The sequence below is a fragment of the Penicillium bovifimosum genome, assembly GCF_028826915.1.
Source record: "Penicillium bovifimosum strain IBT 22155 chromosome Unknown utg000002l_segment0_segment0, whole genome shotgun sequence".
Taxonomy (NCBI): Eukaryota; Fungi; Ascomycota; class Eurotiomycetes; order Eurotiales; family Aspergillaceae; genus Penicillium; species Penicillium bovifimosum.
In genome coordinates, this window is record NW_026622711.1 from 2,988,430 (window position 1) to 3,002,265 (window position 13,836).

The 13,836-nt window shown below is 51.4% G+C and overlaps 5 protein-coding genes across 5 annotated transcripts; 4 read left to right on the forward strand and 1 right to left on the reverse strand.

The window, feature by feature from the left end:
• Window positions 1-93: 93 nt before the first annotated feature.
• N7515_002317 (putative MFS drug efflux pump) lies at window positions 94-2,225 on the forward strand (the record flags this gene model as incomplete). The annotated part of the gene is made up of 9 exons (XM_056663061.1): window positions 94-246; window positions 298-376; window positions 438-496; window positions 551-707; window positions 761-979; window positions 1,021-1,139; window positions 1,191-1,563; window positions 1,625-1,755; window positions 1,812-2,225. The coding sequence occupies 9 exons, from the start codon at window positions 94-96 to the stop codon at window positions 2,223-2,225; spliced, it is 1,704 nt and encodes a 567-aa protein (XP_056525174.1).
• Window positions 2,226-2,395: 170 nt separating this feature from the next.
• Window positions 2,396-5,181, forward strand: N7515_002318 (ribonuclease P/MRP protein subunit POP1; the record flags this gene model as incomplete). Its single annotated transcript, XM_056663062.1, has 2 exons — window positions 2,396-2,803; window positions 2,869-5,181. The coding sequence occupies 2 exons, from the start codon at window positions 2,396-2,398 to the stop codon at window positions 5,179-5,181; spliced, it is 2,721 nt and encodes a 906-aa protein (XP_056525175.1).
• A 269-nt stretch (window positions 5,182-5,450) lies between these two features.
• Window positions 5,451-6,390, reverse strand: N7515_002319 (Mic19 family protein; the record flags this gene model as incomplete). Its single annotated transcript, XM_056663063.1, has 3 exons — window positions 5,451-6,002; window positions 6,064-6,121; window positions 6,332-6,390. 3 exons carry the CDS (start codon window positions 6,388-6,390, stop codon window positions 5,451-5,453), a joined length of 669 nt encoding a protein of 222 aa, XP_056525176.1.
• A 1,890-nt stretch (window positions 6,391-8,280) lies between these two features.
• On the forward strand, window positions 8,281-9,828 carry glkA (glucokinase glkA; the record flags this gene model as incomplete). The annotated part of the gene is made up of 2 exons (XM_056663064.1): window positions 8,281-8,463; window positions 8,524-9,828. 2 exons carry the CDS (start codon window positions 8,281-8,283, stop codon window positions 9,826-9,828), a joined length of 1,488 nt encoding a protein of 495 aa, XP_056525177.1.
• A 1,640-nt stretch (window positions 9,829-11,468) lies between these two features.
• Window positions 11,469-13,602, forward strand: N7515_002321 (MDR family MFS transporter; the record flags this gene model as incomplete). The annotated part of the gene is made up of 4 exons (XM_056663065.1): window positions 11,469-11,972; window positions 12,033-12,412; window positions 12,466-12,892; window positions 12,955-13,602. 4 exons carry the CDS (start codon window positions 11,469-11,471, stop codon window positions 13,600-13,602), a joined length of 1,959 nt encoding a protein of 652 aa, XP_056525178.1.
• Window positions 13,603-13,836: the final 234 nt, after the last annotated feature.

The following is a 13,836-nucleotide window of genomic DNA, read 5'->3' on the forward strand; positions in this document are numbered from 1 at the left end:
TTCGATTTTCGTTCCATTTCTCTTAGTATCTCCACAATTGTTCTTCTATTCTTCTTAACTGTCTTCGGGCGCCGCCTCTGAGCCCCAATCATCATGGCGGACGTCATTGATCAATCGAGTCGGCCGATTGACGACAAGGTTGTGGTCCAGCATCATGAAGGAAGTGGCTCTTCAGAGAATAGTCACAAGGAGATAGCCGATGCTGGCTCAGAAGAAGCTCTGCATGAGTCGGAGATGGATATTCCGGTAAGATATGCCTGTGCAGTTTAGTGTGAAAACAACGTTGACCGGCAATAGATGACTTTCCGCCGCTTTATGGGCTTTACTGCTATGGCTTTCCTATGGACTGGCAGTCAGATACCAGTCTATCTATTTGGTCAGTACAATCCGAGGTCAACCAGATCTGTGATGCCTTTCTAACACCTCTTGTTGTCTAGGCGGTATCCCTCCATATATTTATGGAGACATTGGCGGAGCGGATCGATGGGTCTGGTTTGTGAGTAATTACTCCTTGAATTGTGACGAATTCAGCTAACAGATCTCCATCCAGGTCCTCGCCAATTTGCTTGGCCTTGCCGGTGTATGCCCGTTCGTCGGATCTCTATCAGATCTCATCGGACGCCGTCCAGTCGCGATTATTGGAGCATCCCTAATTGTCATTGGAATGATTATATGCAGCACAGTCAACACGATGAACAGCTTTATCGGTTCGTATCCGCGCAGATGCTGAATTGTGCACTCGCTAACATGCATCACATAGCGGGCATGGCCATCGCTGGCGCCGGTGCGGGAGTCAATGAACTGACGGCCCTGGCGGCTACCTCGGAGATGGCACCAACTCGAAAGAGAGGAGTCTATGTTGCTGTCCTCATCTTCACAATTGTGCCGTTTTGCCCGTCCGTGCTGTGGGCACAACTCATTGCATATTATAGCCATTGGCGCTATGTTGGTGCGTTTTGTGCTGCGTGGAGCGCCTTTGGTCTGTTGATCACTATTTTCTTCTACTTCCCCCGCCACGAGTTAACTCGGCTGGAATGAGCCGGAAGGAAATCATTGGACGTATCGACTTTGTCGGAGGTTTCCTCAGCATCACTGGTCTGATTGTTTTCTTGGCTGGCTTGCAATGGGGTGGTTATATGGTAAGATCGATCTCTTGTGATATCCAAGGCTCTTGTTGACATTCTCTGCAGTACGAATGGTCATCTCCCCATGTCCTGGCACCGTTGATCATTGGGTTCCTGCTTCTCGTCGCTTTTGCCTTCTGGGAGATCTATGGAGCCAAATTCCCCATCTTCCCATCACGTCTCAAGCAGGAGCCCCGGATTTTGGGTCTAACCCTGGTCATTACCTTCATTTCCGGTGCCAATTTCTTCTCTGTGATCATGTTCTGGCCCACGGAGTCGTTCAATGTCTATGGCCATGACCCTATCGATGTTGGCGTGCGCAGTCTCCCTATTGGATTCGGGATCACAGCAGGGGCTTGCATCGTGCTCGCGCTACTGAGTATTCTACGTGGTCATAACAAAGAGCTATTGATTGTTAGCAGCGTCTTGATGACTGCAGGTGAGTTCTCATCGTGAACATCGGAAGTATGAGCAGAACTAATCTAGTTTCTCTAAACTAGGCTGCGGCGCTATGGCTATCGGCCGCGTCGACAACATGTATCAGCTTTGGGGTATTCTCATTCTTGCCGGAATTGGAATCGGAGGGATTGTGGTTCCAGCCTCCATCATCACTACAATCATCTGCCCAGATGTAAGTTGCCTTTGCCGCAAAATATAATGACCTTGGCTAACATCGGCGTTCCCTAGGATCTTATTGCCACCATCTCCGCCCTTACACTCTCTATTCGCGTTGTCGGCGGTAGCATCGGCTACACCATCTACTACAATGTCTTCGTCTCCAAGTTTGTCCCTGCGGCGACGAAGCACATCGGCGGTGTGATGATGACACAGCTCAACATCACCGATGTTGCGCTGATCGGCGAAGCAATTCAGTTGACAAGTGAATCGTTGTTAGGCGAGCTGCGCACAATCCCTGGCATTGCTGGCAACGAAGCTGCCTATCAGATGGTGGTTGAAGCTGGCCAACTTGCATACGCCGAGGGATACAAGTGGGTATACTATGTCAGTATCGCCTTTGGAGGCATCTCCATTATAGCTGCCTGTTTCTTGGGCGATATCCAGAAGTATATGACGGATCATGTAGCCGTCGTGATGCACTGATTCGAGGGCGTGGCCCAAAGTGTGATCGGTGGTTCATTCGATCTTTAGAAATAAGTCAGCTGTCCAAATTATGAGAAGAATTCATATGATGGGTGTACATCTATACTACGAAGAAGAGAAGTCCTAGACGCATCGTAAATAAGATTCATCGTGGGGCCGCCGATCAATCCATGGATGACGCGCCAAGCCCGGCAACTTTTTTTACACGCACATGTCAAGACAACACACAACTTCAATTAGCCATCATGGCCTCCCACACTGCCGCTAAGAGGAAGCCTCCATCTGGTCCCCACGGGGCAACGGGGCCATCTCGCAAGCGCGCCAAAACCTACGATGCGCGCACCCTGGCTGCGCAGTCGGCAGACGCCGCCCTCTCCGCAACGGGCGAGCTCGATGTCGCGGCGTATTCGGCCGCCCGAGCATTCGAGATACAGGCTCTGGAGGAGGGAATGCAACGATCTAAAAATGCACTTACAACGCGAGCCTTTCAGAAAGTGCCCCGCGCGCTGCGGCGGCGGACGGCGAGTCATAATGTGAAGCGTGTTCCGCGGAGGTTGAGGGCACGAGCCAAGCGAGAGGTACCGCATTGACAGTTACCTGTGAAATCGGGAAGAGCGCTGATTGACCCATTATGTGGAACTAGATGGCCGAGGATAATACACCTACTGTTACAGCTCGCAGACGCAAACCATCCCAGCTCATGCGCATTCGACTCGATACCGCCCGGCGACTGCAGGCTCTCAACTCGAAATCTAAAGCCCGACGGGCAGCCGCGAAGCTAAAGAGGGACCAAGAAAATAAGACAACGCTGGAGAAGGAGGGGGGCCATGCGTTTGATATTGCACCGCGCATTCCCAAGATCAAGAAGAACAAGCTGTCGAGGCCGACGCCGGCGGAGGCTAAGTTCCGCAAGCGCCAGAAGTGCAAGACTTGGCTGCCAACGCACCTGTATCATGCGAAGCGAGCCCATATGGCGACGACTAAAAATCCGATCTGGCGCTTCGCAATTCCCTTGTCCCCCACCGAGAAATGCTATCGGCCTACCCACCGGGCTCGAGGTGCCAGGGGTGCCGTGGCGTGGGACATGAGTTATATGTCGACCATTCAGTTAGAAGGTGTGGAATCAGGTATCCAGGCTGTTCTTCAAGCAGTAGGTGTCGATGGCGACACTGCATGGGGGGCAAAAGGAAAGAAATGGAGAGCTGGGACTCGATCTCTACAGGCTTGGACTGTTGAAAAGGACTGCCGTGAACGACCGATTGCACCAGTGACCGTGGTCTGGTGTGCTAAGCAAGAAGACGTTGAGATGGTTGATGCCGACAAATCTCAGTCGAAGTCATCGAGGAAAGACCACCGAAAGCTCTGGATAAGAATCCACCCTTCGGCTTTCCTTCAGCTATGGACAGATATCCTTGAGATAGCCAAAAGACAGAATCCTCCTGTTATGGTTGAGGACCTGCGATTCGAGATTGGAAGCATTGAAATCACAGGGCCAGGATCTACCGAAACCCTGCTGGCAGCATTGAAGCCAATCGTCGGGCTAGAGGGCAATGCCCCAGCAGCACAGAGCCCGGAAGCTGTCTGGCCGTCTCTTTTGGGGGTGTCTAATCCGTCTTCGCTGCCACATAATGCCCTTCTCGCTTTTGATGTTTCCGACCCTCGCCTGCACTTCCCGCCTCGCACACTTCACGTCCCCGACAATGAATCACACATGGTTGACCTTGCTACTACACTTTCTACATGGCACCCGGACAAAACACAGGGTCCCTCGAAGCTATTTGACCGATCCACTCGGCTGAAAGCAGCCCGTCAGCTCCCAAGCCAAAAGGCCATCAACCGGCGCCGCACTCTCGCTGGTCCCGGTAAATATCCGTCCGCCCAACCATCAGACCCCCAAATTCCAATCATGATACTCGCAAATAAGCGACAAGCCCGTGCCAAACACAGCAGTGCGCCTGGGTCCTGGACTGTGCTATTACCCTGGAAGTGCGTTGTTCCAGTCTGGTACTCACTCATGTTCTACCCACTATCCAGCGGAGGGAATCCACTACTTGGTGGCCTGAAACAACAACAGCAGCTTGCCTTCGAAGCAGGCGAAGCTTGGTTTCCCGGAGATTTCCCGGGAACACGCGCTGGCTGGGAATGGAACCAGCGAGAGACCGAGAAATCGCGACGTGAATGGGAGCGACGTCCCAAGGGGCGCCGTCCAGAGTTCGACAACATTCTGCTGGGTGCCGGTCATCCAAAGGGCGAAATAGGCCACGGGTGGGCCTGTGACTGGGAGAGGCTTCTTCAAGGCCCCAAACAGGTTGATGGTACGGAAAAGACCGCCGATGCCAATAACAAAAGCAGCTCAGACAAGAAGACAATTGAGAAAAAGGAAGATGACGGCGATATACCCAGCCCTGTCGTTCCGCCGCTCAATATTCACAATGTCCGTTTCGGTCCGGTTGATACCAACTCAACATTGAGTAAGCTCGACAAAACAACCGTCGATGTTTCCACTCTTGCGACGGTCTATATATCTCTCACCACGCGGGGCACGCCGACACCCCATGCACGCATCTACCGGCTACCTACAGATCCAGTGCTACGCCAGGAATGGCTTGATCTCGGTGCGGCACGTACTAAGCAGCCCAACCAACCCAAGGTCTACAAGGCGAGGAACGCTGAACCCGGATCCGAAGAGGCTCGACGTCTTCTTGCTGAATCTTTAATCTCGTCTGTTGATGGACATCAAGTCTCTGAGCTTTGGGAGGTGCCCAAAGAAGAGGATCTGATTGGTTTTGTCACTACTGGAAACTACAACCTTTCAGAAGGCAAAGGCACAGGAATTGGGTCTATCCAGCTATCGAAGGTATTGGCTCCTAATGTCAAGCTCTCTGAGAGAAAGATGTGTATTATTCGGGCTGCTGGGGAGAAGAGCGGACGGTTAGGAATGTGGGAGTTTGTATGATATCAAGTTCGATGAAGTCTGCCCGCTACCTGGCGATCAGTGTCTATATCTTACAGCAGAATAATGAACAAATCCGAGGGTTGACTTACGACCATTCCATGGATTACCCGTGGACTTACCCAAACAACTACACAGTATCTTACCCATTCAGATGAAAACAAAATGGAACAAAGAGAAAAATGCACATTCTATACATACAGTACAGCAGCCTCAAGCCCAGAAATCAAAACCCATAAATCCCCGTGGCCTTGACATCAATCCACCCCAAATCAACCGACAATGCGATCCACAAACGCTGCCTCCAATTTCGCAACTTCACGCTTGAAAGCATCGACCTCCTCCCAGCAGTTCAACGGCCGCCGATCATTCAACTGCAAACAAGCAGCAACATCCGACCGCGCCTTGTTAACGCTCTCATCCATCTCCGTAAGCTTCCTCCGTCCATCAAGCTTACTGCGCAGCTGCTCGATCTCCGCAGCAACCGAGTCGCGTGAAACATCACGCTTAGCGGGCTGGGCGGCGGGTGCAGACGCGGACTCGGCCGGCATCGCGATGGCAGGGACGGGGTCGTGGTGGCGCCCGGCGAAGGGGATGCGGGGAGCGTCCAGGTTCAGTGAGCCGGCTGGGTAGCCCGTGGCTGAGGGGGCGAGGGGCGCGGTTGCTGCTGTGACGGGCAGGGAGGTGGTGGTGTCTTTGGACTCGGCGATGCGCTTCTCGATCTCGGCGAGGGTTTGCTGCTCGCGGGCGCGGATGCGCTGGAGTTCCTGTGCGACGCGGTTCTGGATCTCGAGTTCCAGGGCTTTGGAGCGGGTGGAATCGCTCTGTTTGGGGTCTGTGAGTTGGAAGGTCTGGGTGGGGAATGTACGGGTGTGTTGCACTCACCTCTGAGTTCGATTGGAGGGCGTCGACTAGGTTGGAGGAGAATTGGACGGGAGAGTTGCTGTATGATTGGGTTAGCATTTGCTGGGGGTAGCTTTGGTTTCGGCTTCGCGGGGGTCCCAAATGACGATGGGTGGCTTGAGAGATTCATTTGAATCATTTGGAGTGTCTGCCCTTCCCAATTGGACTCAATTGGAAGGTCGTTGCCGTTCTCTCCGGCTATCAAGCACCAATGCCGCGGAAGCTGGGATCGAGGTCGGGGGGCAATTACCTAGAGAAGACATGTTGTGAGCCGGCCGAGGCCTCGGGCTTAGAGTTTCCAGCACCCATTTTCGGCAAGAAGACGAGTCTTGTAAAGATAGAAAGACAGTGGTGGTTCGAGATGCCCGCTCACAATCCGATCAGTTCGGAGGATGTTGGAGGTCACGTGTGATGCATTAGTCACCATCAGCTCGGACCAGTTCGCCAGTTGGCTGCTAGGCGGAGGAAAGCAACCGCAATCTTGATTTTTAGTCCACGTTGAACTTGAACCAGACACCAGTCGCACTTGTGAGTCCAATTTCCAATCCTACGCAGTATGTTGTCTCAATAAATGATGTAATATGACAACTTCCTTGAAAATAGATGGCGATTGACTAAAGCGCCAACATACGACCCAAGTCCAACAGCAAATGCATGTTGAAACATGAGCGGATGAATTATGACGCAAACCCCGAGTAAGTCGCTGCTGGGATGCTTGCAGGTGAGGGTCTAGGCTTGATCACCTCCCAAGTATCAAGCTAGCTTCAGTCTGGCTCTGTACTGCTCAGCCGTTGATATACCGAGGGAGGCCTCAGGCCAAAGCTATGATACTTACCCATTGACCCATGGACACATACTGTACTGCGGGTGGGTACCTCACAAGTCACCACCTCGCACCATGTAATCACTGTACTGTGTAATAATGTGTACGGAGTACGGAGTACTCCGTATCTCAAACGGGTAATAGCCCTAAAAATTGCCATGACCTCCGACTAAAGCCTAAAATGGAATGTCAAGGTTGGAGGGAAGAAGAATAGAAGTGACCACCTGGGCAATCCCGATTACTTTGCTAATTCTGTATACTAGTAGTTTCCATGCCTGGCAATGATTGAGATTCGATGACCACCACAATTTGCCTATATAGGCAAGTTCAATGGTTTATCATTCGATCGCTTAGGTCCAAGGGACCAAGACCAGTACCTATACATACGTATTTTGGTTTGACGTGTGCCTGGGAGAGGTGGGCTGTGGCTGGAAAAGAGAACATCGAGGATATTTATTATTACGTAGTGAAAAAAGAGTGAGAGGGAAAAAGAAAGGAAGCCACAGATCTCATCAACTCCATGGGGTTCCAAAGCTTCCAAACATCTTCGGGATTCCGCTCGGCCCAGTTTGGCTCTGGGCCCCTGGGGCCGAGTTGGGATCCCGTGTTTGGGCCGATCCATCCCGATGTCACGGAATTTATGTCGGTTAGAAGTTCTTGGATGCTGCCAAATGCAACATAACTAGATGTCAATGTCAGACTCACTGATAATAAGTACATGTGAGATTACCCTCAGATCTCATGTCTTACCTTGCAGATACTCCCCGTGAATCCCCATTTCCCTTGGGCATAGTATTTCCGTCCCCTGCCCCGGTCCCAACCGGCTCACCGGTGAAGTTGGGGAAAAATATAATTTTATGCATGAAACATTTGGATTGACCAGTCATAGCAGTTCCCCTGCGAGGTAAAATCTGCCAAATTTTAAATTTGGGCTCATGGCGTCATGAAAGAAAACGTCAAATGTTCGATTATGTAGGTGAAAAGGAATGTAGGGCAGTGGCTGCATCCGGCAGGATACACAACCCCCTAATGTAATCTGAATATCCTTGAAACATCCAAGGCAGTAAATAAGTCACATGTGTTCGGTGAACCCGGCAAATCTCCAGTACCTCCACAGTACTCCATATATCGCGAACAGTGAACGTGCCGGGCGGGCAAAGTACTGCCAAGGTCACTGACCTCATGCCCCTCCGTCATCCCACTTCTTTTTATGAAGTATGTTTCCCATGTTTCCCAGCTTTGCTTTCTTAAATTTCCCGGTGTTTCTCTCTTCATTCTTCAATTCTTAAATTCTACCCTTCCCCTTCCCTCTTCCTTTCCCTTCTTGCCGGTACATTTCTAAGCCATCATCCAACTATTTCTACTCTCGTCCAACCATGTCCTCCTCACTTTTGGATAAGGCCACGCGCATTGCGCGTGATTTTGATTACCCCGCCGAAAATGTGCAGCGCGGTGTCGCCGAGTACATCAAGCAGTCCAACGAGGGCTTGGCTAAAGAGGGCACTACCTTGAGCCAGATTCCCACTTTCGTGGATGCCGTACCAAATGGCACAGAGAAGGTATGACCATTGAGAGGAGACCACCGACAGCGCGAATTGCGCGCTGACTTTCCCTTACAGGGCCTTTACCTTGCTGTAGATCTTGGCGGCACAAACTTCCGTGTGTGCTCGGTCCTCCTGCACGGCGATACTACCTTCTCCCTCACCCAATCTAAGATCCTCATACCCCGGGAAATGATGGCCTCGGGCACTTCCAAGGATCTCTTCCTCTTCTTGGCCCGTCAGATTGAATCATTCCTGCGGATTCACCACAACGACCACTTCCAGGCTCACCTGCACCGCCGACGGGAGGGTAGCACCGAGGAGGATCTCTTTGATTTGGGCTTCACTTTCAGTTTCCCCGTGCGCCAGTGCGGTATCAACCGCGGAACCCTGATCCGCTGGACCAAGGGCTTCAACATACCCGATGCCGTTGGTCACGATGTCTGCGCTCTGCTCCAAACCGCTATTGATGATTTGAACCTACCAGTGCGCGTGGCCGCGCTGGTGAACGATACCGTCGGTACTCTGATGGCTCGCTCATACACCTCTCCCGGCGAAACGGGTACTTTCATCGGCGCTATCTTCGGTACCGGTACCAACGGTGCCTACGTGGAGAAGACCAAGAATATCACCAAGCTTAAGGATATTAAGGATGTTCACTTCGAGGACACTACAGGCGAGATGATCATCAACGCCGAGTGGGGTAGCTTCGATAACCAGATGAGCGTGCTTCCCACCACGGTCTTCGACGATGAACTAGATGCCGATAGCAACAACCCTGGGGTGCAGATGTTCGAGAAGCGCGTTTCAGGCATGTTCTTGGGTGAGATTCTGCGCCGTGCGCTTTTGTCCCTACACAAGGATCCTGAGTTTGGATTGTTCAAGGCAGACAAGAACTCCAATGTCGTTCTTCCCGAGAAGTCTATGCTCTTCCGCCAATGGGGTCTCGACACCAGTCTGCTGAGCTCAGTCGAGGCCGATAGCAGCAAGGACCTGGCTGAGGTCAAGACCGCGTTGAAGGATCACCTTGGGATCGAGTGCCCCAGCCTGGAGGAGTGCCAGGCTGTTAAGATACTGGTTCACGCTATTGGTAAGCGTGCCGCTCGCCTGAGCGCTGTTCCGTTGGCTGCAATTCTTGTGCACACCAACAAGCTTGCGAGTGATGATATCATCGATGTCGGTGTTGACGGCAGTCTTGTTGAGTTCTACCCCAACTTCGAAGGCCACATGCGCGAGGCATTGCGCGAAATTCCCGAGGTTGGAGTTGCTGGTGACAAGAAGATCCGCATTGGCATTTCCAAGGATGGCAGCGGCGTCGGCGCAGCTCTAATTGCTCTCATTGCTAGCAAGGAACAGGGCATTACGGCTCCCCACGAGAGCTAAGCTACTTGCATTGATCGCCGTCATGCCTGTCTTGCAGAGTGATGGCTTTGTTCCTTGCTCCCTATACAATGGGCCTGTCTCTCGTCGATCTTGCGGTCACCCTCTCCTCCCAGCGAAGTCGGGTATTAAGTCGATGAATTTACTCACAATATCCGATATGTCAAAGTCGGCCTCCCCCGACACAAATACCCAACGCAGATCCCCTCACCTTTTGCTCAATTGCCCCTGGCAACGCTGTCAGCTGAAACTAGTATTCGATTGGTGGTCAGCGTGTCAACACGTATTGTCTCTACTGCGGGCATCGCGAGCTCACGCCCGTCTCTGTCTGATTCCCTTAACGATGCCACATTACAAGAGGGCTTCCATGCCAATCTCTTTTGGAGTTGCACCGACATTTGCTTTTGGTTCTTCCCGGCGTCGAACGGCATGCGATTGCAGTACATTGCATTGTTGGACTGCTTAAATCCGATCTCATGACTTATCTGTCCAATTATTATCTCACAACCCGATTGCTCCTAGTGAATGTTTTCAGTAGTTGTACCCGGAATTTGGAAACAGGACTATCTTAATAAAGAGTCCCTGGGCATCACCTATATACTATATGGAAACAATGCTGTACTCCATTGTCCTTTCACATGGCAGCCAATGAGCCATTTGCCTTACTAGTAGTAAGTAGGTCCACTAGTACGCAGCCCTACCCCGTTACCCCGTACGGAGTAGAAAGCAAGCACAAGGACAAACCTAACTCCGAATCCCCGATCTTCGTATCGAACTGCACTAACCCAAATCCAGTTAGTGGCTCTTCAACCCGTCGGATCGGTCGATCATAAGAGAACGCCAATACCCGTCAGGACTCACAACTAGATTGACTCTGTTTATCTGGAGATCATCGTCTTCACATCAATTCACCAAAGGCTGTTCATTTGACATTCCCATTCAAATCGTCCGGTCGGCATGTTTATCCTCTCCCTTATTACCTCAACAGCGGTGTAAGTCCACTGCAGCAAGATCAAATGTTCGTCTGAGTCGAGCAAGGGGCGATCTACTATTCACACCCCCTGATCGCTGATTGGCGAGTGAGGTCAACCAATATCATGTCGACAATCTCCTTCGAAAAGCAAAAAATAGATCGCCTTGATCCTTGCATTCCCCTGACTAGGCCCCCGCCCGGGGCAGACGATTTCGCCGTGTTCAAGCGAATATTTTGACTCAACCCACATCGGTTGACAATGTGCTCTTATGACCTCTCATGATGTTTGAGACCGAGTTGCGTAATTGCATTGTTATGGCTGCGGTCCCAAGCAAATGACAACATTCGTTCACCCAAACTATTCAGAAATCGCTGGCCGAGAACGCGCTCCATGCAGCTCGGCGGAGGATTTACGTACCACATGGATGAAATATGACCCCAGGGCCTTGTGCTGCCTGGATTGGCCCTTTTCTCCTTTTCCAAGGAATCTGCAGGCAAGGTTCCTTATGAGACCTGTACAAAGCGGTTGTGTTGTCAATGGCAATCTTGGCTTATTTTGCCTCGTTTCTTATTAAATCTCTTTACTTCCCCCCTGCTAATTTGTTTGTCCCAACCCTCGTTCAGTTCCATTTGCTCTTTTTAGTATTATTGGATTTGCCTTTCGTTCATAATGGGCTTCTTCAATGCCTTGAAGGCCTTCAAGGCCAAATCCCCCAAAGAGACTGATATCTCTAAGGATAATAATGAGCACAAAGCTGAGAATACAACCGAGGGCGCAGCAGATGACAAGAACGAGGTCATGGCAGATGAGAAGAGCCAGGTCTTGGACCCTGAAACGCAATCCGAAGTTGGAGGCCAAACATCCAAACCGTCCAGTGAGAAAGAAAGTACTCTGGTCGATGTGCCTTTAGGGAATTCAACTGCGGACCCCGAGAAACAACCCTCACGCAATACCTCCCCGGCACCTGGTCATACCGAGGAATTGCCTGATGACAACAAGGAAGTTGCTCCCAAAGCAGCATCGAAAGCAGCATCCGACAAGGAGTCAATAAAAGAAGAGAAATCAGAAGCCGTTGACGGCGATACACCCGCGGACGTGGAAGAATACCCAAGCTCATGGAGACTAGCCCTAATCACCGTCGCTCTCTGCTTTTGCGTGTTCTGCGTGGCACTGGTATGCACAATAACTACTACTTTGATACTTGACAATTGCACCCAACTAACACCCACTAAGGATAACACAATCATCGCAACCGCAATCCCCAAGATCACAGATCAATTCAATTCCCTTGAGGACGTGGGATGGTACGGAAGTTCGTATCTCCTGACAACATGCGCTGTATGCTTGATGTTCGGCAAACTATACACCTTTTACTCGATTAAGTATATCTACCTCATGGCGCTCGGAATTTTCGAGATCGGCTCGCTTGTCTGCGCCGTCACCCCAACCTCGGTTGGACTCATCTGCGGTCGAGCCATCGCAGGACTAGGCGCTGCCGGCTTGTTCTCAGGCTCGATCCTCATCATCAGCAAGAGTGTACCCCTCGTCAAGCGGCCTATGTACACCGGTCTCCTCGGATCGATGTTTGGAGTTGCTAATGTAGCTGGTCCCCTGTATGTTGCTCCCATTCCTTTCGTCATTCATGAACCTCGCTAACTTCAACTAGTATGGGAGGCGCGTTCACCGACCACCTCACCTGGCGTTGGTGCTTCTACATTAACCTGCCCATCGGTGCAGTGACCTTCCTCTTCGTGCTCGCGTTTTTCCCCAACCCCAAAGCCATCCTGAAGAAGAACACCTTCAAGGAACAGATCAAAGAACTGGACCTGATCGGCTCCTTCTTCTTCCTACCGGCGATAATCAGTCTTCTCCTTGCTCTGCAATGGGGTGGTACCAGATACGCATGGAGCAACGGACGCATCATCGGACTATTCGTCGTCTTTGGCGTTCTCGGGCTCATCTTCATTGGCACCCAGATCTGGGCCGGAGATCGCGCAACCGTCCCGCCTCGTCTGATCAAGAACCGCAACGTCTGGGGCTCGGCCTGGTACGCTGCCGCTCTCGGTGCTGCTTTCTTTGTCCTCACATACTATGTAAGTTTTCTCTTTTCCTTCCCCATTCCGCATCTCTCGATATTCCTAACAAAACCACTTAGCTCCCGATCTGGTTCCAATCAATCAAAGGCGCAACAGCCCTAAAATCCGGCCTCATGAACCTGCCCCTGATCATCGCCGTCGTAGTCTGCTCCATTCTAGCCGGCGGCCTCGTCACCGCATGCGGCTACTACACGCCCTTCATGATCGCCTCAGCAATCATCATGACCATCGGCGCCGGACTCCTCACAACCCTCGAAACAGACTCCAACCACTCGAAGTGGATCGGATACCAAGCCCTCTTCGGTATCGGTCTGGGCCTCGGCATGCAGCAGCCGATCATCGTGGCGCAAACAGCATTGAAACCAGCAGATGTGCCCAGCGGCACTGCTATCGTGATGTTTGCACAGACACTAGGCGGCGCTGTGTTCGTCTCGGTTGCGCAGAATGTGTTCCAGAATCAGCTTGTGCAGAACTTGGCTCGATATGCGCCGAATGAGGATGCGGCCAAGCTTATCTCCGCCGGTGCTACTATGCTGCGCAATGTTGTTTCTGGGGATGCGCTGGGTCGGGTTCTGGTTGCTTATAATGCTGCTATTGTGCAGACGTTCTATGTGGCTGTTGCTATGGGTGCGTTGTCGCTTGTTGGGCCTATCTTTGTTGAGTGGATCTCGGTTAAGGGGAAGAAGGTTGAGATGGCTGCTGTTTGAGGATTGTTGTCTTTAATGTTTTCATGCACAGTTTTTTCTTTTTCTTATTCTTTCCCTCTCTTGTTGTTGTTCCTGTCGGGAAGGATATATTGGCTATAATCCTGGACAGTGTACCACAGCATATCCTACTTATAATTAGTGCCCGTCTATGGCAATGAATGCATATATTAATCTAGGCATGTGTCTATAATCTATATCCTTCTGCGCTCTACTAATTGTGTCTTACATGAAGGA